This window comes from Syzygium oleosum, unplaced genomic scaffold (genome assembly GCF_021117445.2).
Source record: "Syzygium oleosum isolate NSW1041296 unplaced genomic scaffold, Sole_v2.1 Sole_v2.06, whole genome shotgun sequence".
In the NCBI taxonomy this organism is placed as follows: Eukaryota; Viridiplantae; Streptophyta; class Magnoliopsida; order Myrtales; family Myrtaceae; genus Syzygium; species Syzygium oleosum.
Genome location: NW_026607490.1, coordinates 818,944 through 846,881, shown reverse-complemented (window position 1 = coordinate 846,881; position 27,938 = coordinate 818,944). Strand labels below are relative to the sequence as shown.

At 41.3% G+C, this 27,938-nt stretch overlaps 3 protein-coding genes and 1 pseudogene across 6 annotated transcripts; all 4 read right to left on the bottom strand.

Annotated features, from left to right (window-relative positions):
• Nucleotides 1-12,398, bottom strand: part of LOC115669385 (uncharacterized) — a 35,828-nt pseudogene extending 23,430 nt beyond the window's left edge.
• Nucleotides 149-4,141, bottom strand: LOC115661806 (lipase-like PAD4). The gene is made up of 4 exons (XM_030584010.2): nt 4,060-4,141; nt 3,587-3,923; nt 1,487-2,203; nt 149-1,368 (listed from the first exon to the last, which is right to left on the bottom strand). Exons 1-4 carry the CDS (start codon nt 4,077-4,079, stop codon nt 418-420), a joined length of 2,025 nt encoding a protein of 674 aa, XP_030439870.2. The 5' UTR covers nt 4,080-4,141; the 3' UTR covers nt 149-417.
• LOC115669762 (uncharacterized) lies at nt 8,183-10,943 on the bottom strand. 4 transcript variants are annotated; one of them, XR_008816805.1, is made up of 4 exons: nt 10,716-10,943; nt 10,383-10,492; nt 9,006-9,123; nt 8,183-8,897 (listed from the first exon to the last, which is right to left on the bottom strand). XR_008816805.1 is itself a non-coding variant. In XM_056312379.1 (3 exons), the coding sequence occupies exons 1-3, from the start codon at nt 10,487-10,489 to the stop codon at nt 8,802-8,804; spliced, it is 321 nt and encodes a 106-aa protein (XP_056168354.1). In that variant the 5' UTR covers nt 10,490-10,552; the 3' UTR covers nt 8,183-8,801. The 4 variants fall into 4 exon arrangements, 1 of the variants encoding a protein (XP_056168354.1); XR_008816804.1 differs by lacking the exons at nt 10,383-10,492; nt 10,716-10,943 and adding exons at nt 9,200-9,291; nt 9,396-10,376; XR_008816803.1 differs by lacking the exons at nt 10,383-10,492; nt 10,716-10,943 and adding an exon at nt 9,200-9,389.
• A 3,481-nt stretch (nt 12,399-15,879) lies between the features above and the next one.
• LOC130138396 (lipase-like PAD4) lies at nt 15,880-19,985 on the bottom strand. Its single transcript, XM_056312385.1, has 4 exons — nt 19,915-19,985; nt 18,923-19,259; nt 16,790-17,506; nt 15,880-16,671 (listed from the first exon to the last, which is right to left on the bottom strand). The coding sequence occupies exons 1-4, from the start codon at nt 19,983-19,985 to the stop codon at nt 15,880-15,882; spliced, it is 1,917 nt and encodes a 638-aa protein (XP_056168360.1).
• Nucleotides 19,986-27,938: the final 7,953 nt, after the last annotated feature.

Genomic DNA, 27,938 nt, shown 5'->3' with positions numbered 1-27,938 from the left:
GAGGTGATGTAACTGCAGAATATCATCCCCGGTGCATCATATCAAGTTTTTTCGTCAGCATGATAATCCGCACATAAAAGATTGTTGTCTGCCAGGGCTTGACATACTTATAACCCACCTCAGTCCCCGGCACCACAGGAAATCTTGCTCTATTGTAAGATAACACTAGATTGACGAATTAATCCCCAGTCGAGTGGTGTACAAAGTCAAAGAAACATATGCGGGATCCAAATTAAATCCTTGTCGGAAAAGGGAAGCTATGGAACTAATTCTGACACAAACTGAGAAATGAGAAGTTTATTGCTGGCTGGGCAACTTTAAGGGTGCTGGTCCTCTATCTCAGATTTAAATTTTCTGTCTCCCACATGTCCCATTTGTTGGCTTCACATTAGATCGCAACATATGTTTACCGAGATATCAGCCTCGCCACCAAGTCCTGTGGCCATGGAGGTGTCGATTCTCTAGATCTCGAGGCGGTGGCTCCTCCATGGCCATGGAGGCCGAGCTTCCAGATCCGAAGGGGACGGCCCCTTGTCGGCTCGCGGGGGAGCTCGATCCCATGTCAATTGTACATTCCTCTATCCCTTTTGATGTACAATCGATACTGATAAGGGAATAAATCTGTGATTTCGATATTCTCCATTCTCCTAACCACAGTCTAAAGCTTGAATTCTTAGCCACTACATCAGCAGACACCTCTTTTCCTTCAACCAACTTGATTGCATAAGTTTCAAACTTATCGAGTCTATCCCAAAGAAAAGCCAGGTGTCTAGGGTCACTCTGGCTCCTAATGTTGTCCAGCCACTCCTTTGCTTCCTCCACCCTTGACCAAAAGCAAGCGTCTTGGGTCAAGCCTGCATACCTGGTCCTCCTATTGCTCAGTTTCTCGGTAACAACTCTCTCAATCCACCATTGATCGAAAATTTCGTACCTCCTCTCTCTTCCATTGCTTATGTAGTGGCCTTTCTTAAGGTGCATCCCCGACCGATAATACTCCGCGATATCCAATGGCTCCACAAGAAGCATGTAGGACTGTGCCGCGTTTACCCATTTGGACCTTCTGTGCAAATCGTGTGGGAGCTCTTTCCCGTCCATCATGCGTATGACTTTGTCCCAAAAGGCCGCAAGCTTGTACCGATTCATGTTAACATGGGACCCTGTCCTTGAGGCCCCCCTATGCTTGAATGAATCATAGTATCCTCTTTGCTCTTCGGACTTATCGCAACAAGCTTTATACCACTCTATCTCCGCCCTATAAGGAGTGATTTTGGATAGCCTAATGGCTAAGTCGGCGGCATTTAGGTTCGGTGCGCGCCCCATCGGCCTCGTCATCTTTAAGCAATCTTTTGCCATCGGTGCAATCAATACCTGCAAAGTTGGGGATCAAAGAACTTTTAAACTCGAGGAATTGCACCCAAGAATAAAACATAGATCGATACATTTACAGAATGCGATCACTCGACGATTTTAGGTGCCGTGTTCCTACCTGTCGATAAGTCCCTGAGGAGTTCAAAGCCAATGAAAGACTTGCTTCATAGCTTGATTCAGAGAGATCTCCTTCCATGAAGCTTCTCTTCAAAGACTGATGAGTCACTCTTTCAACATACCACCCATACTTAAGGTGCTCCTCAATGATACAATTTGGAGAACCTGTCTGTAGCATCAAATGCATCATCTTGTTGATCGATACAACATTGTCCAAACAAATGGCGCCCTCATCTGAACAAAACAAGTAATTCCCAAATGGCCAAAACGACCTCCCTGCCTCACCTTCCCCTGCTTGCACCAGGCGCTCCATGTTGGCCACAACGAAGGAAAATAACCAAGCTTTGTCTTCTTCAGTTAATTGGAGGTTAGCGAAATTCATAGAGTTCGGTGCCATCATATATGTGTACCAGAATCTTACGAGGACCTGCCACTGGGGAGTCGGAACAAGTGATTGGTCGAGAGATAACCTCGGCATTATATCGTGCGTTGACACGATGTTGCAGAAGCTGCCGCCCCATCTTTCTTGGAGGATGGCTTGGGAAAGCGACTTGTTGCCAAGGAAAGGAGAGCCGAAACCAATGCATAAGACCGAGATGGGTGGGAAGATGGATTTGAGCTTGGAGAGGAGCCGAAGAGCTGTGAGGAAGGCAATTGATCCTCCTATGGAATGGCCTGTGATCACTATTGACTTGGTGTTTTCCAACAAGCTGTCAATCTGCATGCATGTTCAAGATTTCCTAAAATCTAGTTAAACAATTCCTGAAAAAATCTCGATTACAACGCTTCAAAAACTTCACTTGAAAATCAACCAGATCATGTCAAATAAGAAGAGTTACACGAAAGGATCTGGTAGAAAATCACTGGTCGTACTGCAATTGCTAAACATACGGAACTGTTTATGAATCAAGTTAAAACAACACTAACATGTTCAGCAAATGATGATAAGTGAGCAAATATGTTTAGCACGTGTATAGAATGTAATGACAAAATGCGAACACTGTTCGTGCCAAGCCCACGTGATTCTCTTCTCGAGCTTGCCCAGCCCACCTCGGACAGTCCAAGCCTTAAATAATTTAATGTTGTAAGCATCGGCGAGCCTGGACAAGAATTTTTAGGCTTGGGACTAGGCCCAGTCCGTTGAGGCCCGCCCATTAATTTGGGCATATTGCCTATTTTTATTAATCTTGCGGAATCATTTTACGTTATGTTTATTTGAGTGAAAGAATTTTTTGCGAATTAGTTTTTTAGACTTTCGCGCGTTTAGTTTGCTGAAAATAATCAGTGAAAACTATTTACGGTCAAATTAAATATGCATGCTTAAAGTTAGGAAAATGAATTCTTTAAGAGTGTGTTTGCTTTAAGGAAAATTTCATGATAAAAGAAAATAGTTTTCCTGAAATCATATTTCAAGAAAATGTCTTTTCCTTTTTATAAATAAATAATGTGCGGTTTTTTTTAGTTTATTTAGGCCTAGTATTCATATTCATATAGTCAAACGACTCTGAGCTAATGGGAGCTAAAATATTAACATTTTGCATTTTGTCAATCTGTCCTCTTGCTAATCCGTGGAAAATTTAGCGGGGGGAAAGCAGAAAGCCGACTACACACGCAAACTTTTCGAGCGAACTTGGCATTTGATGGGTCAACGACAATAAATTAAATAGTTGAGCTCTAAGCTTTAAGGCGGCCGCTAAAATCAAGCATAACTTATTGGGTGGACCAAAAGTATGACTTCTGAAATCAAATTGAATTGCTAGATGAGATGAGTCTTACGTGTAACTAAAGTGAGATGACCCTAATCACTGGAGGTTGCTCAAGTGGCCACCATTTTCACATGGGAAGAAAAATATGGGGAGTTCGAATCTCCACATTCTCAAGAGAGTTAGGAGTGTGGATGTTTAGTTTCAGACATGGAGTTTGACTTTTAAGAACGAGTTAAAAATTAGAGTATTACAAGATAAAAGAAATAAAAATTTAAGAACGAGTTAAAAATTAGAGTATGACAAGATAAAAGAAATAAAAAAGTGAGCGGACCCGTTCTGCCTACGATGCCTAAATTGCATGCACAGCTAGAACTCAACTCTTGTATATTGCTAACCTGGCTTTGAAAATCGGGGCGCGAATGATATTGAAGGAAGAGGTGAAGCACTCCGGAGTGGACCATGACCGGCTCCTCGCCGTCGTAACGGCATTTCAACGGCTCGAACAGCCCATGGCCTGCTACATCCAGCGGCACCAGCATGCCGTAGTTCGGATCCCAACCGAGCACCGGCATCTCTTGGACGCCCGAGAATGCCACGTGCCCCACGCCCCCGACTTGCTCCGCCGCGAAGGCACCGCGCCCCATCGCGTTCGCGGTGCCGCACACCCTCCACGCCTCCTTCAGCAGCGTCGTCGAAGCCAGGAAAGTCCCCAACATCTCGCTGGTCTCGAACCTTTCCGAAACGACAAAGGAAAAAGGAAAGGGACAACAAAAACAACAAAGCAGACGTTAAGGAAGGAACGTAGCGCTGGAAACATGGAAATGCGAGGAAATTGAGGTGAGCAGGAGAAAGAGAGGAGGTGTGTTACGATGAAGCTCCGGTGTCCATGGTTCACCGTTTCTGCTCGTGGAAGGGGGAAGAGAGATGGATATCAAAACCTGAATTTGTCGCAGAGACAAGAGAAGAGGATCCGCAGACAACAAGACAGAGCACACACAGAGAGACGTGGAGAACGAGACCGATCTCGTTGGTTTTGCGTGGTGATGATGGCTTTTATATAACGCGAAACGGACTTGCACCGGTTTCTATTGCACTAGAAGCACCACAACGCAGGCAGGTAGCTGGGTGACTCTTCGTCTTTTTTGCTTTCTTTTCTTTCTTTTTTTTTTTATAAATATTTCCCTAGAATTTTGACGTGGCTTCACATGAATGGCTGGTTGCCGTCATTTTAGCTGCGTTTTGCGACAAAGTGATGTGGCGGCGAGTCTCTGTCGCTTTCCATAAAAATTCATACAGTTTCTTCGCATTACGTATTCTTACCGACAATTTCACTTCGTTATGTAATAATTCGAGCGTTTCGAAATTATACGGGTCGGAAGTAAATTAATCATTACACATTCAACCAAAAATAAAATGAAATATAACACTCTTTAATACCGAACCCATAAGCGAATATGATGCGTAACTATTGCTTATCAACCATACATCTATAAACCGCGATGTTCCGTCCATTCGATACCATCGTTGCCTCGAAGAGTTATGACTTTAGATGATTCGGGAAGGGAATCCATACACTTAGCACAGGTTGGATGATTAATTCGAGTTATTTTTTTTTTATATAATTTATAAATCGTGCGAATCGCTTATATATATAGCCGTTCGTTATTCGTGTCCACGTGATCAATAGTCTTACGCGAAAGCCATTTCAATAAACAAAATCATTGTAAATAGCCATTGGACTACGTACGATGCGAGGCTATGTCTACGCGACGGAATGAAACGTAGTTTGAAACAATGGGAATGTCGGAAATTGAGGTGAGCAGGAGAAGGGAGGAGGAGGTGAGTTGCGATGAAGCTTCGGTGTTCCACGTGTGAATGAATGGATATCAACCCCGAATTTGTCGCCTCGTAAAGTGGGGTCAAGTCGGTTGAGTCGGAGATCCGCCGAAGATTTGAGGCCATGCCTGGATCTTGCCGAGATGGAGGACGTTGATTTCCAGAGAGACAAAAGAAGAATAAATGATAAAAGGACAGCGCACGTGGGTTAATTAGCCAAATTACATGACTTACGGGACGCTTTCGATACGGGAGACGAGCTGGGCATGGTTGCCAAATTACATTTCGGCAAACTCTAGTTTTGAAATCCCTTTTTTCTTTCCAAGAGTTGCTTTTATTGCTTGTATTTTCTCCGTATTCTTTATTGTCCACGTCAGTGCCGGCCGTGTCACGTAGGATGGCCTGAGTACACGTTAGCAATTTCCAGCCAAAATTGACCGGATGAACTATATTGGCAAATTGTCAAAATGTTTAAGACTCAATTGGCTAAATTAACAAAGAAAATTGATCAAATTAAAAAGTTTAAGACTAAATTGACACAAATGCAATAAATTTATGACTTTTTTGGTAGTTTCCCCCTTAAATTTTGGACTTTGAATCACTAAAGTAAATTCTTATCACTTTGACCATAATTTATATATACTAATTTTGGAAAGCTCGTGTCACTATAACAAAGTGGTCTCCAGATAAAAGATCCATTAACTCACCACGTTATCTATCAACTAATCCATTTAACAATTAAATTAACGGAGAATTCATTTTTTTTTTATAAAAGAAGCTAATTGAGAAGTCTCTTCGTTAAAGTTTTATAATTCGAGATATTGTAACAAGAATATGAATAATTATAAGTTTTTATGATTTTTGGTCTTCTAGTATTATGAGGAACATGGTCGTACAGGGTCAATAGTAATTACAAAGCTCATTCCGGAAGGCTTAATGTTTTTATTTTTATTTTTACAAATCAGGAAAATACATCATCAATATGAGCGTCATTGTTTTGCTAGCCTAAAAAGGTGTTTACCGTTGGCGAAAATAAGAACATTAACTCATAGTTCTTGACATCTTGCACCATACTCGCTTCTCTAATTCTCACCAAGAACTTCCACGAAATTTGTCCAACCTAACTAACCCCCTTGGTCTTCTGGCTAAAAAGTTAATAAACGCGAGGAAGAAAATAGGTAGCCACTGATTATTTAATTACATAGTGGACGGAAAATTAAGCTATAGCACTAGTCGAGATTCGTCAACTCGCGAATTGTATGGTCTTGGCCGTTACGTTCGCATGTTTTTGGATTGATCTGGAGACGGTGGCGAGGAAACAGATTTCTTAGACAATTTCAAATGGAGGCACGAATGTATTGCATCATTATTTGGCTCAGGTTGACTCCACCAAGTTAATTTGCGGCATAATTTCATTAAAAACCCTAAATTTTAGGTCATTTCATAATTCTACCCCGAAACTATTTTTTGTCTCAAGAAAACTCATCAATTTTCGTTTCATTCTCAAATCTACCCTCCGTTCTTTTCCGTCTAATTGTACCGCTATTTAACTCATCACGTTTTCTATCATACCATCGTTTTGATAGTCTATTATACAATTAGACTAACGGAGAACTTTTTTCTATGGAAAAGAACAACAAAACAAAGCAAAAGTGAGGGAAGAAGATGTCCACTGTATTTGATATGACTCGGAATTGAAAAACTTTTCAATAATTTCCAAAGATCACATCAACTCCAAATCAGGGGCTTGCGCCTGTTTGTCAGTCGTGGACCAACGGCATCACCGGCTAGTAGGCATCTATGGCTGGTCGGCTAGGCTACGCCTCGTTCAAGCCCCTGATTTGGACGAGCAATGACGGAGTTCTACGATGGCTTGACTGAAATGGGAGAGGCCAGATTTGGATTCTCCATATCTGGATGAGCGACGCTGCAGCCGATCGCGAGCAACGTTGGAGGGGGTGGCTCGAGCCAACCGCGTGCAACGTTGGAAGGGGTGGAGATTGTTTGACTGCCATCTATCCTTCCCAGACCTACATCGTGATTCCTCCGCTGCTCCATGGCCTCCTCGACTAGTCTCGGATAGCGCTCCTCTCTAACCTCCACCTCGGCTCGCCTCCGTGACTGCCGATTGCTCTTCGGCAAGTCGCACCCGAAAAGGCTCGCTTGCCCCCTCCCTCCTCTTGCGGAGCGCTCCCACTGCACCACACCCCTCCACTGGCTCTTCAGGGCCCGTTTGGTAACGTGCCAAATAGTGAAAATTTCTGTTCTTTTGTTCCCAGAAATAGTTTGGGAACAGAAATGCGTTTGGTAAACTTTTTGTTCCTCGGCACATTTTTGCAAAAATTTGTACCGAGAAACAGTTTTGGAAGAGAAACAAGAAGTAAAAAACAATTGCTTCTTGTTTCTTGACACAATTTTGAGAATCAATTTTTTTTTTCTTTTTTTTTTCTTTTCTTATTTTTGTGTTGTTTTTCCCCTGGCCGAGCCGGCCGCCGCCGCCGGCGGCCGGCGGCCCACCGGCCACACCCCAGACCGGCGGAGGCGAGTCGCCCTCGCCGCGAGGGCGAGGGTCGGACCCTCGCCGCCCGGGCGAGGCGGCCTCGCCCGGATCGAGCGAGGCCGAGCCTCGCCGTCGGGTCTCGACGGCGAGGTCGGCCTCGCCCAGGCGGCGAGGGCGACCCTCGCCTCCGCCGGCGGTCGGTGAGGGCCGTGACGCCCTCGCCGACCATGGCAAATGAAGAAAATGGGTAAAAAAAAAAATTAAACAATTCAAAATATTATTAAAATATTATTTGGGAACAGAAATTTTGTGTAGTTACCAAACGCATTTCTGTTTTTTTCTACTCTAGGAATAGAAATTTTGGACAGTTTATCAAACGCCTTCAAATACTCAGAAATTGTTTCCGGGCACAGAATAAAAAAAAATCATTTCTGTTTAGAAATAGCTCCCGGGCACAAAATGGTATTCATGCGCACCCTCAGCGGCTTTAAGCTTATCAGTGAGGCGGGTCTTCGATCTCTTGTAAGGCAAAGGAGAGAGCAACAACAGCTCCTGCAGGGCGAGTGAGTTGCTGGAGGATCTCACAGAGAGCTGAAGGCAAAGGGTTCTTCTTGAGAGACAAAGGGATCAAAATTGGTGGCGTCATCAGTGGCTCGAGGATGGAAATTATGGCAGCTCGGGCGATGGAGACGGCCGAGCTTGATTATCGAATGGCCGGATATCTGTGGAATTGAAGGCAAAGGGAGGCAAAGGGAGAGAGGAGGAAGGGAGAGACAAACGAATTTTTTATCTTGTCATCACTTTCCAAAGACAATTTTCAATTTCATCACCCGCATGCGCTACGAGTTCCATCCATTTGAGCGGCCAAAAGAAATTCCATACGTGGAATTGAAAAATGCCTTGTGACGGTAGAATTAATAAAAGTCCAACAAAAATTGCCTAAAGTATTCCAACAAAAAAATTGCGTCCTTCCGACAGAGAAACCGCTAGACAGAACAATCAACGACTAGTCTACTAAGTATTTTTTAAATGCATGCAACTATAAAAACCATGTGACGGATAATTGAGTGAATCAAACATTGTTTTTGGTTTCTCTAGGTTTGACTTTGCATGCACTAGCACTTGTCTAATATTAAATCTTGAGAACTTTCTAATGAACTCTTTTTTTATTGGTAATTGACCATTACACTGTTCGTGTAAACAGCGCAAGTCCCAATAAGTGAGACATCGCTCCACTCTCGTGAAGAAAAGGCGACAGAGCTAATGCGAGGTCCCTACACTACTCCCGAAAGAAACGAACATCGAAGGACCTTCATCTTCATCTCCTTCGGATCAAAAGGCAAGAGAGCTATGTCGCTATCCTTGCCATCCTGCAAATGGAACAAAAGGTTCTGCTTGCTGAATGGTTCTACTGGCTGAAAAATAGGAAAGAGAGAAGCACTTTTTGTTGTTAGATGAGTGAGAGAATATATTAGCACCTCCCAGATGAGTAATGATCTTTCATCCCCATGCCAGCGTCTGAGCAAATGAACAGCTAGGCCAAGTCGCAAACTCCAGTGAGGACAAAATACAATGCACGGCTCCTGCCAATGAAGTCTGCGCACATTCGAACAGCTATCAGAGGACAAGATTAGGTGACAAGTTGCACAGTCAAAAGAAAAGGTTATCGTACAATAGCTTAGGTGAGTAAATTGCAGGATACACGTGCAGCCTTTCTCCATTCAAAAGCTCGACATGTGCAAATAATGGCTCACCAGAGAACAACTGTGAAGGACATAAAATCAACAAAAAAACTGCGTTTAGTAGGGATGTGAATAATCAGTTGGAGACTTCCTACATATATAAATCATGTGCCCACAGTTACGTACCTTTCCTTGCCTTTGTTTGCACACCCACTCAGGTATTATGTTGTCATATGCCAATTACTCTTCCGCTACCGACAAGATAACAAATATTGGAACCTATGGAAAGATCAAATGGTATTACAAGGACATTTTTTAGTTATAAGACAAAGAACTCTGAAGAACCATTTTTCCGAAAATATTGATTGCCTTTTTCATTCTGGAATATCTCATTCAGGAAGTACATTGGACATAGACTTCACTTGCAGCAGTGAGAGCGACCAGAACTCCAGTTCGCAAAAGCAATTGCAAAAAATAAAATCCAGAGACTAAAATTGCATGATCACCTAGGAGACAACACTACTACCAGGTTGACCACAGCCAATGATTATTATCCAGGAAAACAAAAGGAGGACTATGTTTTTTGCTGTCTGTGGTTCTGAAGCACAAGATCGCATTGCTGTTCAAAAGGAGTTCCCACATTTTTACACTGTAAAACCCATCACACAAGCGAGACCAGTAAACTGAATATACAATCTGCAGAATCAGCAACTCTCATCAAGTTAGATTGGTTTACAGTTAAAATGTGGCAACAGCCAATCAAACTAACTAATACACCATCAAATCCTAACCAGATGAAGACATGCTCAGGGCATCCAATGTGGACAAAGTGCCATATATAGAGTAATTATAGCTTGTTCAGGGTTTTAGCAGCGGGTTTAAACATAGCATACTAATTCATCACCTGACTTTTTTGAAGGTGCAACTAAAGGAAACAACATAAGCATATAGTTCGGTCTAGGTGATTTTCATCATCCCCCCAAAAAAAAATTGGTCTAGGTGATTTTCTTGCGCAGGAACACAAATAGTTCGGGCTTTTTTATCACCATCATTAAGTTCATTTCAAGTGAAATTTGAACTTTATGCTTGTAGCATCAGCTTTATCTGATATCCACTGAAGTAAGAGAAGACCGATGTCACAGTATAAATTTTAGATGCAAACCAATGGAATACCTTATAATGTGATGATTCCAGGCAAATAGATATCTGCTCCAAGAGTTGTAGGATGATTCCAAGTCGTCCTCTAGGAATGAGTACTGAACCACCGGCTTTAACAGCATCAACTGCACGGGAGCATATAAAGTTCAATTTGTCCATTTCCTCTGAGCTCTCATCAGCATGAAGAAAGAAACTCACAGTTTAATTTCATAGATGCCAAGTGTCAAAAGCTACCGTATTAGAAAATACGAAGAGCTGGAAGAATCAAATGGTACTACACTGTACAACCATGCATTTGGTCATAATACTCACAACCCAAGAGGAGATATACTCGATAAAACAAGTTACCTCGAAGTTGAAGAATCCTCAGGAGCAGTTTAATAACTCCCCTTATCGGAAGGTTCCAGTATATCCAGAGATGAAAAATCTGAATACATTAGCACATCGCATGATTGAAGAGCATTATAATTAAACTCCAAAGCATGACCAGGAACAAATTCAGAGCTCAAGACAAATCTTATCGTTCCATCCGGATATCTTATTGTCCAATTACAGGCTCCTATTTCCAATCCGGAGCTGATGCGTGATCACAACTCGGAAGATGCAAGGATACCAACACTTCATAATCTTTAAATGGCTGAAGCTTCTGACCACAAGATGTGAGCCTTTGCGCATTTAATTTAGAGATGCAGAACCTATCAAGAAAATCATCTAACAAGAAAAGGCATTTTAAGCCTTGGCTGCAGGACAGAACTCCCAACATCAAAATTTAATCTGGATCTCGGGAGATTAAAGCATAATATAAAGGCTTACCAAGCCGACAGCCCATTAAAATGTTTGGGTTCTATCCTGACTAAGGGAGGGCTGAGAGAAAAAACTAGTATTTGTGCTTTGAAGATAGTTACAATGAGGGTCTAAGCCATGATAAACTATCAAGCCACATCTTGTATGCGATTTAGCTATGGAACAGAACTACTTCACAAAGGCTGCTACTTACCTATACAATGGCATCCATCCACCAAGTTCAATCCCATCAGTGCCCAATACTATCTCCTTCAATGCATAAGGAAGTGATTCGAGCTCCTCCCACTTCATCCAGTGAGGACTACTGAATTCTTCAGACCCATAAAACTGCCTGAATTCCTCATGCATTGAAACAAGGTCCTCCATCATAAGTTTCCCAAGTTTCGCTGCCGCCTCGTTTACATACACCTAAGGTAAAAGCACGAATCTTTAAGCAAGTTACAATCTTTTAATGCACAAGCCCAAGACCAAGCGAAAATTAAACGAACACTCGACCATATACGTAAAAATTACTCCAAATTCAATCAACGAGATGAAGATTACCTTCGCCGAGAAGCCCTTCGCTTGAGTGAGAAACGGCAACCCGAGCATCCCAGCGGGGGGCTCGAGATCAACACTACATCGATGAACGAGAGGTTCCACAAGTGCAGGTTCGCCACAGTTTTGTACCACGGTTCAGAACGAATCAAAGCCTTTGCATTCATGGGTTTCTCACAGCCATCGGATTCATCAACTGAATGTTCCAAACCTTCTTCATCTTGCTCAGCAGAAAATCCGGGAGGTATAGGGGCGAAAACAGCGAGAGCAGACAGGTGTAGGGGACAATCAATCAAGATCCTAAACCCACAGACGCTCAGCATGTGACAAGGGGGAAAGTAGAACCCTTTACCTCTGCTCAAGCATGTCTGCACAAAAGGGTATGTTCCAAACTCAAAATTAAACTGGACGTGAGCACCACATACGTCGATTGACAAAGAGGAGGCGCATAAGAACAACACCAGTTACAGAGAGAGACTTACCAACTTCATGAAGCCAAACCAAGGTGGAGACTTCTTACAGAAAATCTACAGAAAGTGATCAAATAGAACGAGGAGAATTCACACGGGCTCCGGCGCTCTTGTCCTCGGACGGAGATCAAAGGAAGGAGAGTGGAGGGTTTTTGGGTTATTGAGGTTTTCACTCTTCAGGCGAGAAGGAAGGAAAATGAGCACAGAGACCGGGAAGCTCTCAAACAACAACACAACGAGAACTTTTTATTATTATTTAAATGGTTGTTTAAATTATATATTCAGAAATGGAAATTGCAAACCTGGACAAGAACTTCAGTATCGTTAAGGAAGATTTTTTTTAAAATATACTTCTTATTAAGATCTATCGGGTGCGGGAGACATAACAGAATGAATAGATTAATCATTCGGTATCAACGACTTCACATCCTATTATGATCCATTTTCTGTTTAAGAAAATCGAGTTGAATCGAAGGGCATGATTAGTATAGCAAAAATCACATTGTGTAATCCTAGTTAATTCGCGATTTTATATGAGATCTTTCAAAGTTAAGGCCACTTGGGATTCTGGACGAAAGATATGGTTTATCGCATTAAGCTCCCAACCGAAGTATTATAAGAGCTGAAAAAAAGTATTCTAAGAGCTGATGATGACGATGATTATTGGGAAAATGACACAAACAGTTCCTAAATTTTGAAATAATGTGTAATTTGATCTCTAAACTTTTAATTTGTTCAATGTAGTCCCTGAATTTTGGCCTAATGTTCAATTTGATCCCTGAACTTTTAATTTGTTCTATGTGATCTGTGAACTTTTAATACATGTTCAATTTAATCCCTGAACTATTTGAAAATATTCAATATAGTCATTTCATTAATTCAAGTTCAGGGACTACATTGAACAGTTTCATATAGTTCAGGGACTAAATTGAACAAATACTAAAAGTTCTGGGACCACATTGAATAATTAAAAGTTCAGGGACCAAATTGAATATTAGGCTAAAGTTCAGGGATTACATTGAACAAATCAAAAATTCATGGACCAAATTGCACATTGAACTAAAGTTCAAGGACTGTTTGTATCATTATCCCATAATTATATATCTATCCTCTAGAAACTAAAAAAAATGAATAAAAATAATAATAATAGCAATTTTGGTTTTTGGTAGAACTGCTGAGAAGATTTGTGTGGATATTACGCTTGAAGCGGTCTTATTAAGAGGAAGTATCTTTCTGCAGCTAAATTTTTTAAGTTTCCTCAATGAATATTTGGTTGTGTACAAGGCGACAGTTGAATTTCTTACTCACAAATTTAGATATGAATCTAATATTCCCAGCCTTTCCAGATATATGACCCATAGACCCTTCGTTAATTTCTGTTAAATTTTACTGTCAAGTTGCTTTGTTAAATGACACGTGGTAGTTGACAGATGTACTAGTTTTGGGTTTTACCCTCTGTTTGTCACATGTGTACTAGTTTGTGATTTTTTTTTGTATTAATCCAATTTAACAGAAATTAACGGAAGGTAAATTTGTCACAAATGTACCAGTTTTGGGTTTTTTGTGGTCAAAAAATTAATTTAGGGTAAATTTATCACATGTGTACCAGTTTGGAGTTTTTGGTGGTCAGAAAATTAATTTATGGTAAATTTATCACATGTGTACCAGTTTGGGGTTTTCGTGGTATTAACCTTTTTTTTATTTAAATTTTGACATTGTGATGTTGGAAATTTAGTGAGGGCCAATGGACACGGGTGCTAATATTTAAATATTTTACTTATTTGCCTGTAAAAAATCACTCCTTTTCCTTTTCTTTTGTCGAATAAGTAAATATTTATGTTTGATCTTACCCCTCGTTACTGAAAGCTTAATTTTACGTTTAAACATTGAATAAAATCTTCTAAAGATTTATTCATTTATTTGTGAAACAATTATTACTTGATAAGTCAAGCTGAGACAGAAAAATTATCACTATTAGGGATATTAGCAATTCATTACCCGTGACATCTACATACGAAATGTAACTTAATTTTTCTTTTCACATAAAAAGATTAAACTTGGAGAAGATTCAAAGCAAAAGTCGATTATCTCATTGTAAACTTTACAAATTGTAAAATTTTGTCAAGAAAAACAAAAGCTAATTACATTCCCACAGAAAAGAGATTGAAAATGTTATATGTGCTAAGAAATTTTACTAAAGTTTACTATGACGTGGCAATTGGGTTGGATATTGAAATAAGTTGGGACTCGTGAATTGAACAATTAACTTTAAACAACCAATAGGAAATTGCAATAATTTATTAAGTAACTTTTTAGGGAGCGTTTGTTTAGTGGAAAAAGAATGATTGGGAAAACATATTCCTAAAGATAATAGCTTGTTTCGCTTAAAATAATTAGTCAATGACAAATATTTTGATTATCGATAACAATTTATGCCTAAATTTTTTCGTGAACGATGAAAATATTTTTCGTTTATTCATTTTTATAAGCAATACAAGCTATTGTTTTTAGAAAAATATTTTCCAAATCAATCATTTACCGTAAAACAAATGAGTATATAACTCAATAGTTTTACTTTTATCTCCTTGACTATGTTTAATTAGCAATAACAATAACTTAGTAGACAAGTTTTAACTATAAGATTGAATAAAAATTATTAATCTCAACATCCATGAAATAAAAATTCACTATACATAATACAACTCTCACATGTGATTTTCATGTATGAATATCTTCTAATGTTCCGACCACCTGTTCTGTTATTCTAAGTTATCCCATTCTTAATCGCTTTCTTTAGCCCAATTTTTGAATCACTGGAAATTACAACTGTACTCCTAAATTATATATATTTCATATAATTTGTCTATATTTTAGAGATATCAAGATTTTGTATTTTTATTTATATTATAGAGCCCCGTGCATCGATGGGTTCAATTCCAGGAAATAAGTTGATCAGATCTATAATTATGATACTTTTGGTACACAGAACTCCTTCTTGAATGGAATGCATTTGCAAGGCCATAATCCCATCTTTACTGTTCGGTGAACGAATTGTGAAAAAGGAATTTTGATTCCTTCTATAAAATTAATATTTCCCAACTTTGGTACCTAAATCTCGACTCCTTTCTTCTCTGGGCTCATTTTACCCTCTTAAGCAAGGCTAAACATTTTGGTTGGTACTTACCAAAAAAAAAAAAAACATTTTGGTTGGTGTATTCTAAGTTGGGAAACAAATAATTAACTCGGAGGGAAAAAGATACTTGAATCCAGATGTTTGTCGAGTTACTACTATCAATGGCTAGTCTCTCCTTTTTAATATTATTTTGCTACACTCCTTTTAACAATTGAGGCAAACATTAGTGTACTCTTTTAAAAAGAAAATGTATTTCAGGAGAGTGAAGATTCTCATTCTATATCATATATAGGTGATAAAGAAATTCAAACGCTACTATTTAAAATGATATATGATATATCTCATAATACAAAGACATCTTGTCAACACAAAGATAAATTCTAAATTCATCACTCGCAAGCGGTATAAGTTCCATCCATTCATTGTCTGCCCATGGGGACCTCGATGCCACATCAATCCTAGATCCCTCTATTCCCGTGTATGTGTCCCAATCTGACATGTATAGGATCTCGACTCACTCCTTATTAATGCTAAACTTTTAAAAAGTCAAAAGTACAGTGTTATCAACCTAAATAAGTGACATCGATTGGGACACAATAAGGGGATCAATTTGTGATTTCCATGCTGTCCATTCTTTTAACCACAGGCTAAAGCTCGAATTCTTAGCCACAACATCAGCAGACACCTCTCTTCCTTCAACCAGGTTCATTGCATAAGTTTCAAACTTATTGAGTCCATCCCAAAGAAAAGCCAGGTTTCTAGGGTCACTCTGACACTTAATGTTGTCCAGCCACTCCTTTGCTTCCTCCACCCTTGCCCAAAAGCAAGCGTCTTGGGTCAAGCCTGCATACCTGATCCTCCTATTATTGCCCAGTTTCTCGGTAACAACTCTCTCAGTCCACCACTGATCGAAAATTTTGTACCTCCTCTCTCTTCCATTGCTTATGTAGTGGCCTTTCTTAAGGTGCATCCTTGACCGATAATACTCCGCGATATCCAATGGCTCCACAAGAAGCATGTAGGACTGCGCCGCGTTTACCCATTTGGACCTTTTGTGCAAATCGTGTGGGAGCTCTTTCCCGTCCATCAAGTGTATGACATTGTCCCAAAAGGCCGCAAGCTTGTACCGATTCATGTTTACATGGGACTCTCTCCTTGAGGCCCCCCTCTGCTTGAAAGAATCATAGTATCCTCTTTGCTCGTTGGACTTATCGCAGCAAGCTTTATACCACTCTATCTCCACCCTATAAGGAGTGATTTTGGAGAGCCTATTGGCTAAGTCGGCAGTGTTTAGGTTCGGCGCGAGCCCCATTCGCCTCGTCATCTTCAAGCAATCTTTTGTCATCGGTGCAATCAATACCTGCAAAGTAGGGGATCAAAGAACTTTTAAACTCGAGGAGTTGCACCCAAGAATAAAACATAGATCGATACATTTACAGAACGCGATCACTCGACGATTTTAGGTGCCGTGTTCCTACCTGTCGATAAGTCCCTGAGGAGTTCAAATCCAATGAAAGACTTGCTTCATAGCTTGATTTAGAGAGATCTCCTTCCATGAAGCTTCTCTTCAAAGACTGAAGACTCAGTCTCTCAACATACCACCCATAATTAAGGTGCTCCTCAATGATACAATTTGGGGAGCCTGTCCTTAGCATCAAATGCATCATCTTGTTGACCGATACAGCGTTGTCCAAACAAATGGCGCCCTCATCTGAACAAAACAAGTAATTCCCAAATGGCCAAAACGACCTCCCTCCCTCGCCTTCCCCTGCCTGCGCTAGGCGCTCCATGTCAGCCGCAACGGAGGAAAATAACCGGGCTTTGTCTTCTTCATTTAATTGGAGGTTAGCCAAATTCATAGAGTTCGGTGACATCATAGACGTGTACCAGAATCTTATGAGGGCCTGCCACTGGGGAGTCAGAACAAGTGATTGGTCGAGAGATAACCTCGGCATTATATCATGCGTCGACACGACGTTGCAGAAGCTGCCGCCCCATCTTTCGCGGAGGACGGCTTGGGAAAGCGACTCATTGCCGAGGAAAGGAGAGCCGAAACCAATGCATAAGACCGACAGGGGTGAGAAGATGGATTTGAGGTAGGAGAGGAGCCAAAGAGCGGTGAGTAATACCACTGATCCTCCTAGGGAATGGCCTGTGATCACTATTGACTTGGTTTCAGCTAGCAAGCTACGAATCTGCATTCATATATAAGATTTGCTTAAATCTAGTTAAACGCTTCCCAAAAAAATCTCGATGGCAAGGCTTCCAAAGCTTCGCTGAAAAAATCAACTTACGCCGGATCATGTCAAATCAGAAAGAATTGCACGGATAGATCTAGTTGAAAATCATTGGTCGTATACAGAACTGTTTATTTAACAAGTAAAACAACACCAACATGGTTCAGCAAGTGATGATGAGTGTGCAAATACGTTTAACACGTGTATAGAATGTATTTACACGTATGGCTTTTTTATTTAGATGATCTATGAGAAGAATACCGTTCATGACCAGAAGATCTGTCTCATGAACGGGTGGATTTAATATAACTCCAAGCCAAAATCATCTGTCTCATGAACGGGCCATTCGTAACATCGCCCTCGCGAAAGTTTTAGATGGCTTCAAGAAAGAAGCTCCGAAATTAAAATAAAAAATAAAAAATTAACCACTAGCGTCATCAGCCTTGCGAAAAGAGTCAAGAACGATATGAAAGGATGATTTGTGTTTTTGCTAAAGGCACCTTTGTTTCGTGGAAAACTTAATTACGAAGGAAAATATTTTTCAAAAAATTATTTTCCAGAAATATACTTAGTTTTCCTTTATTTAGTGATCTACAATGAAAATCGTTTTCTGATATTTGGATTCCATTGAAAAATGATTTAAATCTCATGATTTTATTTTAGGAAAAAAATGATTTTTAAATATTTTTATTTTTTAAAAATCGAATTTTTAATTATTTTTTATTTTCTTTTTTAAAAAAAATTGAATTTTTTTAATTTTATTTTTTTTCTTTTCTTTTTCTTTTTTCTTTTCTTTCCTTTTCTTTTTCCTCCTCCCTCCTCCTCCCTCCACCGCGACCGGCCAGCAACGGCCACTGGCGAGCTCGAGGCTCGCTCGGCGATGGCCACAGGCGAGCTCGAGGCTCGCTCGGCGATGGCCACAGGCGAGCTCGAGCTCACCGGCCTCGCCTGGATCTGGCGAGCCGCGAGCTCGCCGGCCCCGGCAAGCCGCGAGCTCGCCGGTCTCGGCGGAGCCCGGGCTCGCCTGGATCGGCGGAGCCTCGAGCTCGCCGGCCTCGGGCGAGCTCGAGGTTCGCCTGGATCGGCCCCGCCTCGAGCTCGCCGGCCGTTGCCGTAGCCGGCGACCGGCCTGAGGAAGAAGAAAAAGGAAAAGGAAAGAAAAGAAAAAAGGAAAAAATTATAGGAATCACTAGTCTTAGAATCTAGTTGGACGAAAATAAAGATTTGATTTTCGTGAGTGATCTGATCGGTTCTGCGATACCCTTTTTATTTATACTTTATTTATTATCATTTTTTCTCATTAAATTCAATACATGGGTTTTATTCACATAATATCTCAGATATGAAGAAGAAAAGGTTGTTTTTGACACTAACCTGGCTTTGGAAATCCGGACGCGAATGATATTGAAGGAAGAGGTGAAGCACTCCAGAGTGGACCATGACCGGCTCCTCGTCGTCGTAACGGCATTTCAGCGGCGCGAACAGCCCGTGGCCTGCTACGTCCAGCGGCACCAGCATGCCGTAGTTCGGATCCCAACCGAGCACCGGCGTCTCCTGGATGCCCGAGAATGCCACGTACCCCACGCCCCCGACTTGCTCCGCCGCGAAGGCACCGCACCCCATCGCGCTCGCGGTGCCGGCCAGCCTCCACGCCTCCTTCAGCAGCGGGGTCGAAGCCAGGAAAGTCCCCAACATCTCGCTGGTCTCGAACCTTGCCGAAACGACAAAGGAAAAGGATAAGAAAAAAAGAACAGAAGAAGCAAAAGTTAGGGAAGAAAGGAGGAGAAGGGAGGATGTCGTTACGATGGAGCTTGGGTGTCCATGATGGATATCGATTCGGGCAGAGCTATAAAGGCGGAATGAATATCAACTCGGCTTTGCACTGATCCCGGGGAAGAGGTATGCCCAAGAACAGGAAGGGAAATAGATCTTGAAGACAAGTGGTGATTACAGCTTGAAGAGAACCACTCAGTCCTGATGAAAAAGGAGAAGCAAGAACTTTCCGGGAAGATAAAGCATGAAACAGTCATCTAGGGCATGAAAATGAAACAGTAATCTAGGGCATGAAACACTCAACATCAGCCATGCATTGAACCATTCGGTGCATGGCACGTGCCAAAAACCGAGCCTCTAATCATCACAGGATTTGACGAGGGATCACCAATTTCAGGTCCTCTAATCAAAACCTCCATTGTTCTTCTTTTTAATTCTCCGTGCTCAACAAAAATTCAAGAAATGAAGAAATCTTCAACGGACTAACAAAGGGGAAAACAAAAATCAAACCGTGAAGGTGGAATTCGACGAAGGAGTGGTTGTTGTGCTCTGTCTCTTTGCCGATTCAACCGTTGTCTCGCGCACAGGCACACCACTGCGACTTGCGCCTCGATCCAAGGTCGCCCATTGTGTTGCCATGAGGGATCGAGGTCGCCGACGCCATGGGCAACCATATTGAGGTCGCCATTTGGACATGGAGACCCTCTGATTGAGTTCGCGACCGCCGTGGCGTCCTCAGATCTCGGTTGGCCATGGCGTCGCAACCTCGATTCTTGGTCGTGACTGCCACTGCGACACCCTCATGGTGACAAGGAGCTAAGGTCGCGGAGGTGTGGAGCCGGAGAGGTGTGGAGTCGTGAACTTGCTGTGAACGGAGGGAGAACTTAGGGTGCGTTTGTTTAGGGGAAAGTGTTTTTCGAGAATCCGTTTTTCCGGACTTTCACCTGTTTGATTCGCCGAAAATGATAAATCAGCCGAAAACACTTTCCAGTAAAAGAAAACATTCATGTATAAAATTAGAAAAGTGAATTTCTTAATCTAAGAAGATGAAAACGTTTTTCGAAATTGCTTCCCATGACTTTTTAAATATTTTATTCGTTTCTTTCTTGTTATTTTTTATTTTTAAAAATAAAAATATTAAAAAATTTGAAATTCTTTTTTTGCTTGAGATAAAATCATGAGATTGAAATCACTTTCCAAATAAGATTCAAACATCATATCACCGAACAAAGGAATACTAATTTTTTTTCTTGAAAAATGATTTTCCTAAAAATATTTTTCAAAAATATTACGTTTTTCCGTAAAACAAACGCATCCTTAGAGAGAGAACCCTCCAATGGGTTGGTGGAGTGGTAAAGGCTTTGGGCTTGTGGGTTATTGATCCCAAGTTCGAGACCCCCTACCTTCCACCTTATCATACTCTTGTACTGCGGTGGGAATGGAAGTCCGGGTCATTAAAAAAAAAAAAAAAAACAAAGGAACTTAGAGAAAAAGAGAGAGGTAGGAGAAAGAGAAGGTGAGTTGAAAATTGTGACGGTGGGCCGGTTCTCGCCATGTGTCAGCTTCCGGATGGTTCAATGCATGGCTGACATGGTGGTCACGTATTATCTATGAAAGCCAGAACTCGAATCTTTTAATGCACAGAACTAGAACGCCACGCGAGGTATGATTGACCCAATTCATCGCTGCTTTTAGTATGTCCTTTGGATTTATGTGCGCCTGAAGGGCTTAGATTTTAGCAGTTTCTAGGTTTGAATTTTCATGCACTAGTATCATATTAAATCTTCAGAAATTTCGCATGAACCATCGCCTCGTTAATTGACCGGAGGCCATTAAAAAGCACTTTTTTTTGGGTAAAAAATGAAAAGAACTTTAGGACGAGGGCTTCCGTGAATTTCGGCGTTTTGTTCTTTTTCTGTCAAATGTTTCGATCTCATCTGCAAATACAGTATCCCCGACGTGGGAGTGTCTTTGCGTTTGCGTTGCGGCTCTCACCGGATAGCTAGACATTTTCGAAGACCTGTCCAGCCAGAAAGACTTCTAAATTTTTATTTTTAGTTATGTTCTTTCTTCTTATGGTATTCGAATTTTGACATGTATATTAATTTTGTACACTCCGAAACTTATGAGATCTTTTTAGAATCTTGGGGAAACTATTTCAACCTCTTAAAACTAAAAGTATTTTTTTTATTCCAGTGAAGCCGAATAATTAACAGTTTTTTTGCTTAATCTCATGACTCCTGTCTCAACTAATCAATGAAGTTACTAGGATATTTTATAGACTCCAAATTCCTGTTTATTCATCTAATATTCGTTTAGTCGTCAATAAAAAGCCATGCCCACTTGCCCAGACAAGTATTGGTCCCGTCTAACGATTTCCAAGACCAGTCCCGTACATAATCTGGAGGATTAAAAGGAAAAAAATTTCAACCGCAGGATAATTTAAAAAGATTGTATCTAACCAACAATTAAAGAAAGTTACTGACCATAAGATTGCCAATGTTACTTTTTTTTATGCTAAAAATTGCCAATGTTACTATTGATTTAGGAAATCTACGATATATGAGGACAATAAATCACCTACATGGCCTTTAAGCTTACGAACATTGAAGGAACGTTACGATCATAGACTTAAGTTATTATAAAAAGAATAAAAAGATCTACAATAGATTCAGGTTAATTACAATTTTTCATGGAAAGTAACGTTATTAAGATATTCAACCTTACGGGACTTTAAGTTAATTACTACGTGTGACAGATGATTACTAACTTGTCATTTACAAGGGCTTATAGGAAAATTACAATTATTAAGGACAATTACCAAGCACCGCTACCATCATTTTACAGTCAATCAGAAATGAAATTCAAATGCAAGAACCAGCAAAATAGGAAAAAAAAAGCCATAAGAAATTAGAAACTTAATTGGGGGCACACCAAAAAGTTTAAAAGCAAAAAGGAAGAAGAGAGAACCCAAGGGAAATTATCAAAAAGTCATAAACTTATTGTACTTTTGTCAATTCAGTTGTAAACCTTTCAATTTTGCTAATTGAGTTATAAACTTTTTCTTGTTTTCCCAATTGAGTCAATCTGGCCAATTTGTCCGAAAATTGCTGATGTGGATGCTAACCGTCTTATGTGACACGGTCAGCGCTGATATGGATAAATTTTAATATGTTTTCGAATTTTTAATTAATTTTTTCTTTTCTTCCTTTTTTTCCAAACCCTGGCTGGTGAGGGCGCAAAGGCTCTCGCTTGGTGTGGGGCAGGGCGTCATTGCTGTAGCAAAGACGAAAGTGCGACGCCGGAGATGGCATCGCCGAGCCTGGACAGTCCTCCACTTCATCAGAGAAGATCATAGTCTCTCTCCCGCATCTGTATTCAGAAAACTCATAAGTTCACGCTTCTTCACACGTCATTTCTCCGATCTGCCAGAATTCCTTCCGATTTTTGTGTCTTATTGCGCGTAAATCAGTTGAAGTCGGAAGCTGCTTTTGGGAAACCTTCCTCAATCATCGTCTTTTTCAGCTAGGGCTCTGTTTTTAAATTCGTTCTATCGATATTTATTTTTGTGCAGATCATGTAGGCTACGTTAGAATCTAAAAGCACAAGTTCCTCAAACTAGCAATTTAGTGCCCCTAAATCTCCATCGTGCGTGCTTCTGTCTCGTGAGAATATTGTTTCCCCAGACACGCTCGATTTGTGCTTCCGTCCTTGTTGACTCGTGGGTCCAATAAGGATTTAAGTCCCCCTCCCCCCAACTATTCGTGCACGCACATTAATGTTTTTATGCATTGATGATATGGTGCATCGTAAACCTGCTCATTTCGACCCAAAAAAAAAAAACCCTGCTAATGATCATGACCAAAAATTTAAAAAACCTGCTCATTATCAATCTCTCAAGACCGATCGACGTAGTTGGTTGAGGACTTGGGATCCAGCCCAAGGTCTAGAGGTCATTTGCTCAAACCCCACCAACTCCATGCAGATTGTTTTGCGTCGGGGTCACCAACACTAATCAAATGTTTGGATTTAACCGTACATTTGACCGTTTTATTGGACTTCTAAAGTGTTCAATGAATCTTCGGGTAATCGAGTATCCATGCCTGTGCCCCTGGGTTATAAAGAAAAACCATTCCTGATCCCAGTAGCACGCTCAACATGTGCAAGCCCATCTAACTTGAAAAAGAAAATGCTCGATTTCAGAAATGTTCTATCCCGTATAATCGAGTTTAAACGTTGCTGGTCTGTTACCTACTCACTCGAATTTCAAAATTAATATACAGCCTTTTGGAGGGTGAAGAACACTAGAAGTACCAAAACTTGCGTACGGCGCTCACTTTAGCGCCGAAAGTTTGTTTCGGATCACTTAAATGCCAAAACTGAAGAAAAACGATCACTTAAGTGCCAACGGCGAGAAATTCCGGCCAAATTAATACGTGGCTTTTTTAATTAAAATTTTAATCTACGTAGCATTTCCAAGTGTATATTTCGAATTTCTCAGTCCTACGTGACATTTCCATGTGTAAATTTCGAATTTTTAATTATTTTTTTGATTATTTTTTCTGTTTTTTCCTTCTTTTCTTTTCTTTTTTCTTCTTCTTCGTTTGGCCAGTGACCGGACACCTGCCACCGGCCATGGCTGGCCGCCTGGCCTCGTCCGGACGAGGCTGCCGTTGCCCGCCACGGGCGAGGCCTGGCTAACCTTCGCTTGGGCGAGGGCAGGCGAGCCCCGGCGAGGGTTCGCCTCGCCTCGCCCAGGCAAGTGCGGCCCCGGCGAGGCGAGGCCGGCCCTCGCCCAGGCCAAGGCGGCCTCGCCTGGGCAAGGGCGAGCCCCGGGGAGACGAGGCCGACCCTCGCCAGATCCGGCGAATATAGCAAGGAATCAGCTGGAAATCTGCCGTTTCTGTGCTGTGTAACTTCTGTGAATAATGTGTGAATGAATCCCCACCCCTGCAAGTTTCCTTCTCTCGTTTCCCCCCTGCCCCCTCTGCCAAAAAGCAAAAGCAGCCCCGTTCTCAAAAGACAGTTTCTTTCTTTCTTTGTGTCACTGTTCTTGTTCTCTTGCGCTCTCTCTCTCTCTCTGACATTATTCTCCTCCTCTCCTCCTTGTCAATCCCAAACCCCACTGAAATTTTTTCATCTTTTTGTATTTTTTTGCCGATGCTCCGTGGAGCCTCTCACAGTGGAGTAGAGAGGAATGCCACCTAATCCAAAACCAGTCTCCTCCCTCCTCTTTAAATCGAGCGCTTCGGTTGACACTGCCTCTCGGGGTCTTGGAAACTCGCCGTCTCGTTCTAAAATCTCCGAAAGTTCCAAACTTTGAGCCTTCCCTGGCTCCGTTGTGCCAAAAAATCCGTTTTTGAGCTTTTGGGTATGCCCCATGATGGCCTCCGTTGAAACTCGCCAGATCTGGCCTCGTCCGGGCAAGGCCAGGCGGCCGGCCATGGCCGGTGGCCGGTGTCCGGTCACCGGCCAAACGAAGAAGAAGAAAGAAAAGAAAAAACGAAAAAAAGAAAAAAGGAAAAAAAAGAAAAAAAATTTAAAAAAATTATTAAATATTATCCTCGTCAGCGCCGACGTACCACATAGGACTGAGAAATTAATAAAATATGGCCACGTCAGATTTCCGGTGATTCAAATCGGAGTTGGCACTTAAGTGATCGTTTTTTCAAAAAAGTGGCACTTAAGTGATTCGAAACAAACTTTTGGCACTAAAGTGAGCGCCATACATAAGTTTTGGCACTTCTAGTGTTCTTCACCCGCCTTTTGGGTATCGGTGAGATTGAGTAATAAACTAAGAATCGACCTGTCTAATCGAGTAAGTCAAGCAAGTATATACAGTTGCATTAGCACCGTATATTAACTACGGGAAAAAAAATAAAAAAGAAAAAAACCGGAACGACATTACCATCAAGCAAAAGCACCGCCATCTTTGGCAAAAAAACACAACCTAACATTAAAAAAATTGAGGTCCAGACAATCACAACTTCATTGTTACGTGGTATGTCCTTTAGCACTGCCGTCCCCACGGTTGCACCACTGCCGTCCCCACGGCTACACCAAGAACCCTAATTTTGTCCTCTGAACCCTAAATTTTCCAACCAATTGAGCGAATGAGAGAGGATGACGAACCTGACTGAGTCAGAGAGACAAACAACAATGGCGAGCAAGCGGCGGCAACGGCAATGGCGAATTGAGTGAGCGTTGAACCACGGTGGACCTCCGAGCCCTATTTTGACACCCAATTGCGACGTCGTTTTTGGATCGGATGGGTTCTAGTTTTCAAAGAAGTTGTTGAGTTTAATCTGCATATGAATGTGAATTTTCAGTGGAGAATGCAACAAATTATATACGGGAAGTCAGCATATTTTGTTGGCTTTGCTTCACATTTGGATTCTACTATTGCTTTTCCGTTGAAGATTTTGTTTGGTTTATTGGATTTCTATTTCGCATGGTTAGTTGTTAATGGAGTCGTACGGTACTCTGCAATCATTTTCCATAATCTAGTGTTATATTTGGAAGTTGTGGATAATCTAGATGTGAATGTGGATTTGCAATGAAGAATGCAGCAAGGATGTTCCGGTGGCGCTCATTAGCATGCATAGTTGCGGCCTTAATGCCAATTAATATGAATTTGGGTATGTTTTCAAGCCCCATTGCCTTTACAGTATAATAAATGTGTTTGTACTTTGAATATACCATGGAGATTTATTTTGTACATGTACGTCAAGTTTCTTGGTTATCTCTAAAACTGCACTCATCATTCTGAGTAATTGAGGAAATCCCATCGGGTGCGCGATAGATCCCCACAATCACAAAGAAATTGAGGTCTACATAGACAAGCAATAGGTCTAAAGACAAGAGCGGTGGCTCTAAAGAAGATGATATCGGGTGCAGCTCTATAATAGCCACCAACAAAGAACCTGGCACCAGTTCCATAACCAACTGATGCTGGCTCCAACTATGACCCTAACATCACTAGCACAGAGTCAATGTCATTTACATAGTGCTCCCATCAAATGACAATACGTTCTCCTAGAAAGAAAATGACTGCCGTTAAGAAGAAGATACATGGGATAAGAAGGCCAGTTGAAGTACATGTAGGTCCAGTTCTAGTTAGAAAGAGTGCAAACCTTATGAATCAAACCAAAAGTCCATCAAAAGGGAAATGAACTGGGGTTGTGGTTATTGATTGATGGGGTTGTGAATATGGTATTTTATTTTTAGTTGGAATGGGAAGCTTGACTGATGGAGGTTGATATTGACTGTTGGGATTGCTGCACGTGATTTTCTTTGGGTTGGTTTTGAGATGTTTGGTGGGAGGGGAAGCTTCACTGATGGATTGGTGCTGCATATGGTTGCTTTTGTCAAGGAAACAATGTTTTTGTGAAGAAAACGATGTTTTTGTCAATGTAAACAAGCAGATCAATGTTAAGGCAATGATGTTTATATCAATGCTTTTGCCAGTTCCCATTTTTGTCTTACTTTTGGCTAGTGCTGCATATGGTTGTTATGTCGTGTGTAATTTTTGCTTGGTATGCTATTGGTGCAAGTTTGTTATGGGCTGATGTTGGCAAAGTTTAAGTTTGGTCTTGTGTTGCTGGTGTTGTATATGCTTGCTTTTAGCTGGTGCTGCTGGTTGTTAGAAGGTTGCACCGGCTGTGCTGCTGGTCCAAGCATCAGCAATTTGGTGCAGTTTTGTGCTTGCACCAGCATGTGTTTGTGCAGCTAAAGCAAGCACAAGACTGCACCGGCATTTGTTTAAGCAGAAGTTAAGGAAGGAACGTAGCTGGAAACATGGAAATGCGGGGAAATTGAGGGGAGCAGGAGAAGGGAGAGGAGGTGCGTTTCGATGAAGCTTCGGTGTTCCATGGTTCACAGTTTCTGCTCGATGAAGGGGGAAGTAAGATGGATATCAAACCCTGAATTTTTCGTCCGATGATGGCGGCCATGTGAAGTGGGTCAAGTCGTTGAGTCGGAGACTCGCCGAAGACTTGAGGCCATGCCAGGCCAGCGAGTTGGATCTTTGCTGAAGAGCTGGGACGTTGATTTCCAGAGACAAAGAAGAAGACTTGCAGACAAAAAGACAGCACACACAGAGAAAGATGGAGAACGGGACAGAGCACGTCGGTTTTGCGTGGTGGGGATTCCCTTCGGATAAATCGCCCTCGTCTTGTCCGCAGTGCGCTGTCCTTTCCCATTTATTTTTTAATGATTAAGAACGCAAGAATTTGTCTAGAAGAAAATGTGGCTATGTATTTGATTATGACTTGGGTTCGATACGGAAGACGATCTGGCATGGTTGCCCAATTACATTCCGCAACTCTAGTTTTGAAATCCCTTTTTCATTCTGAGAGTTGCTTTTGCTTGTATCTTTCCCAGCTTATTTATTGTCCACGTCAGTACCGGCCGTGTCACGTAAAATAGCCTGAATACACGTTGACAATTTCCAGCCAAAATTGGCCGGATGAACTACATTGGCAAATTGTCAAAATGTTTAAAATTCAATTGGCTAAATTGAAAAGTTTAAGATTAAATTAACATAAATACAATAGGTTTATGATTTTCTTGGTAGTTTGCCCCTTAAATTTTGGACTTTGAATCACTAAAATAAATT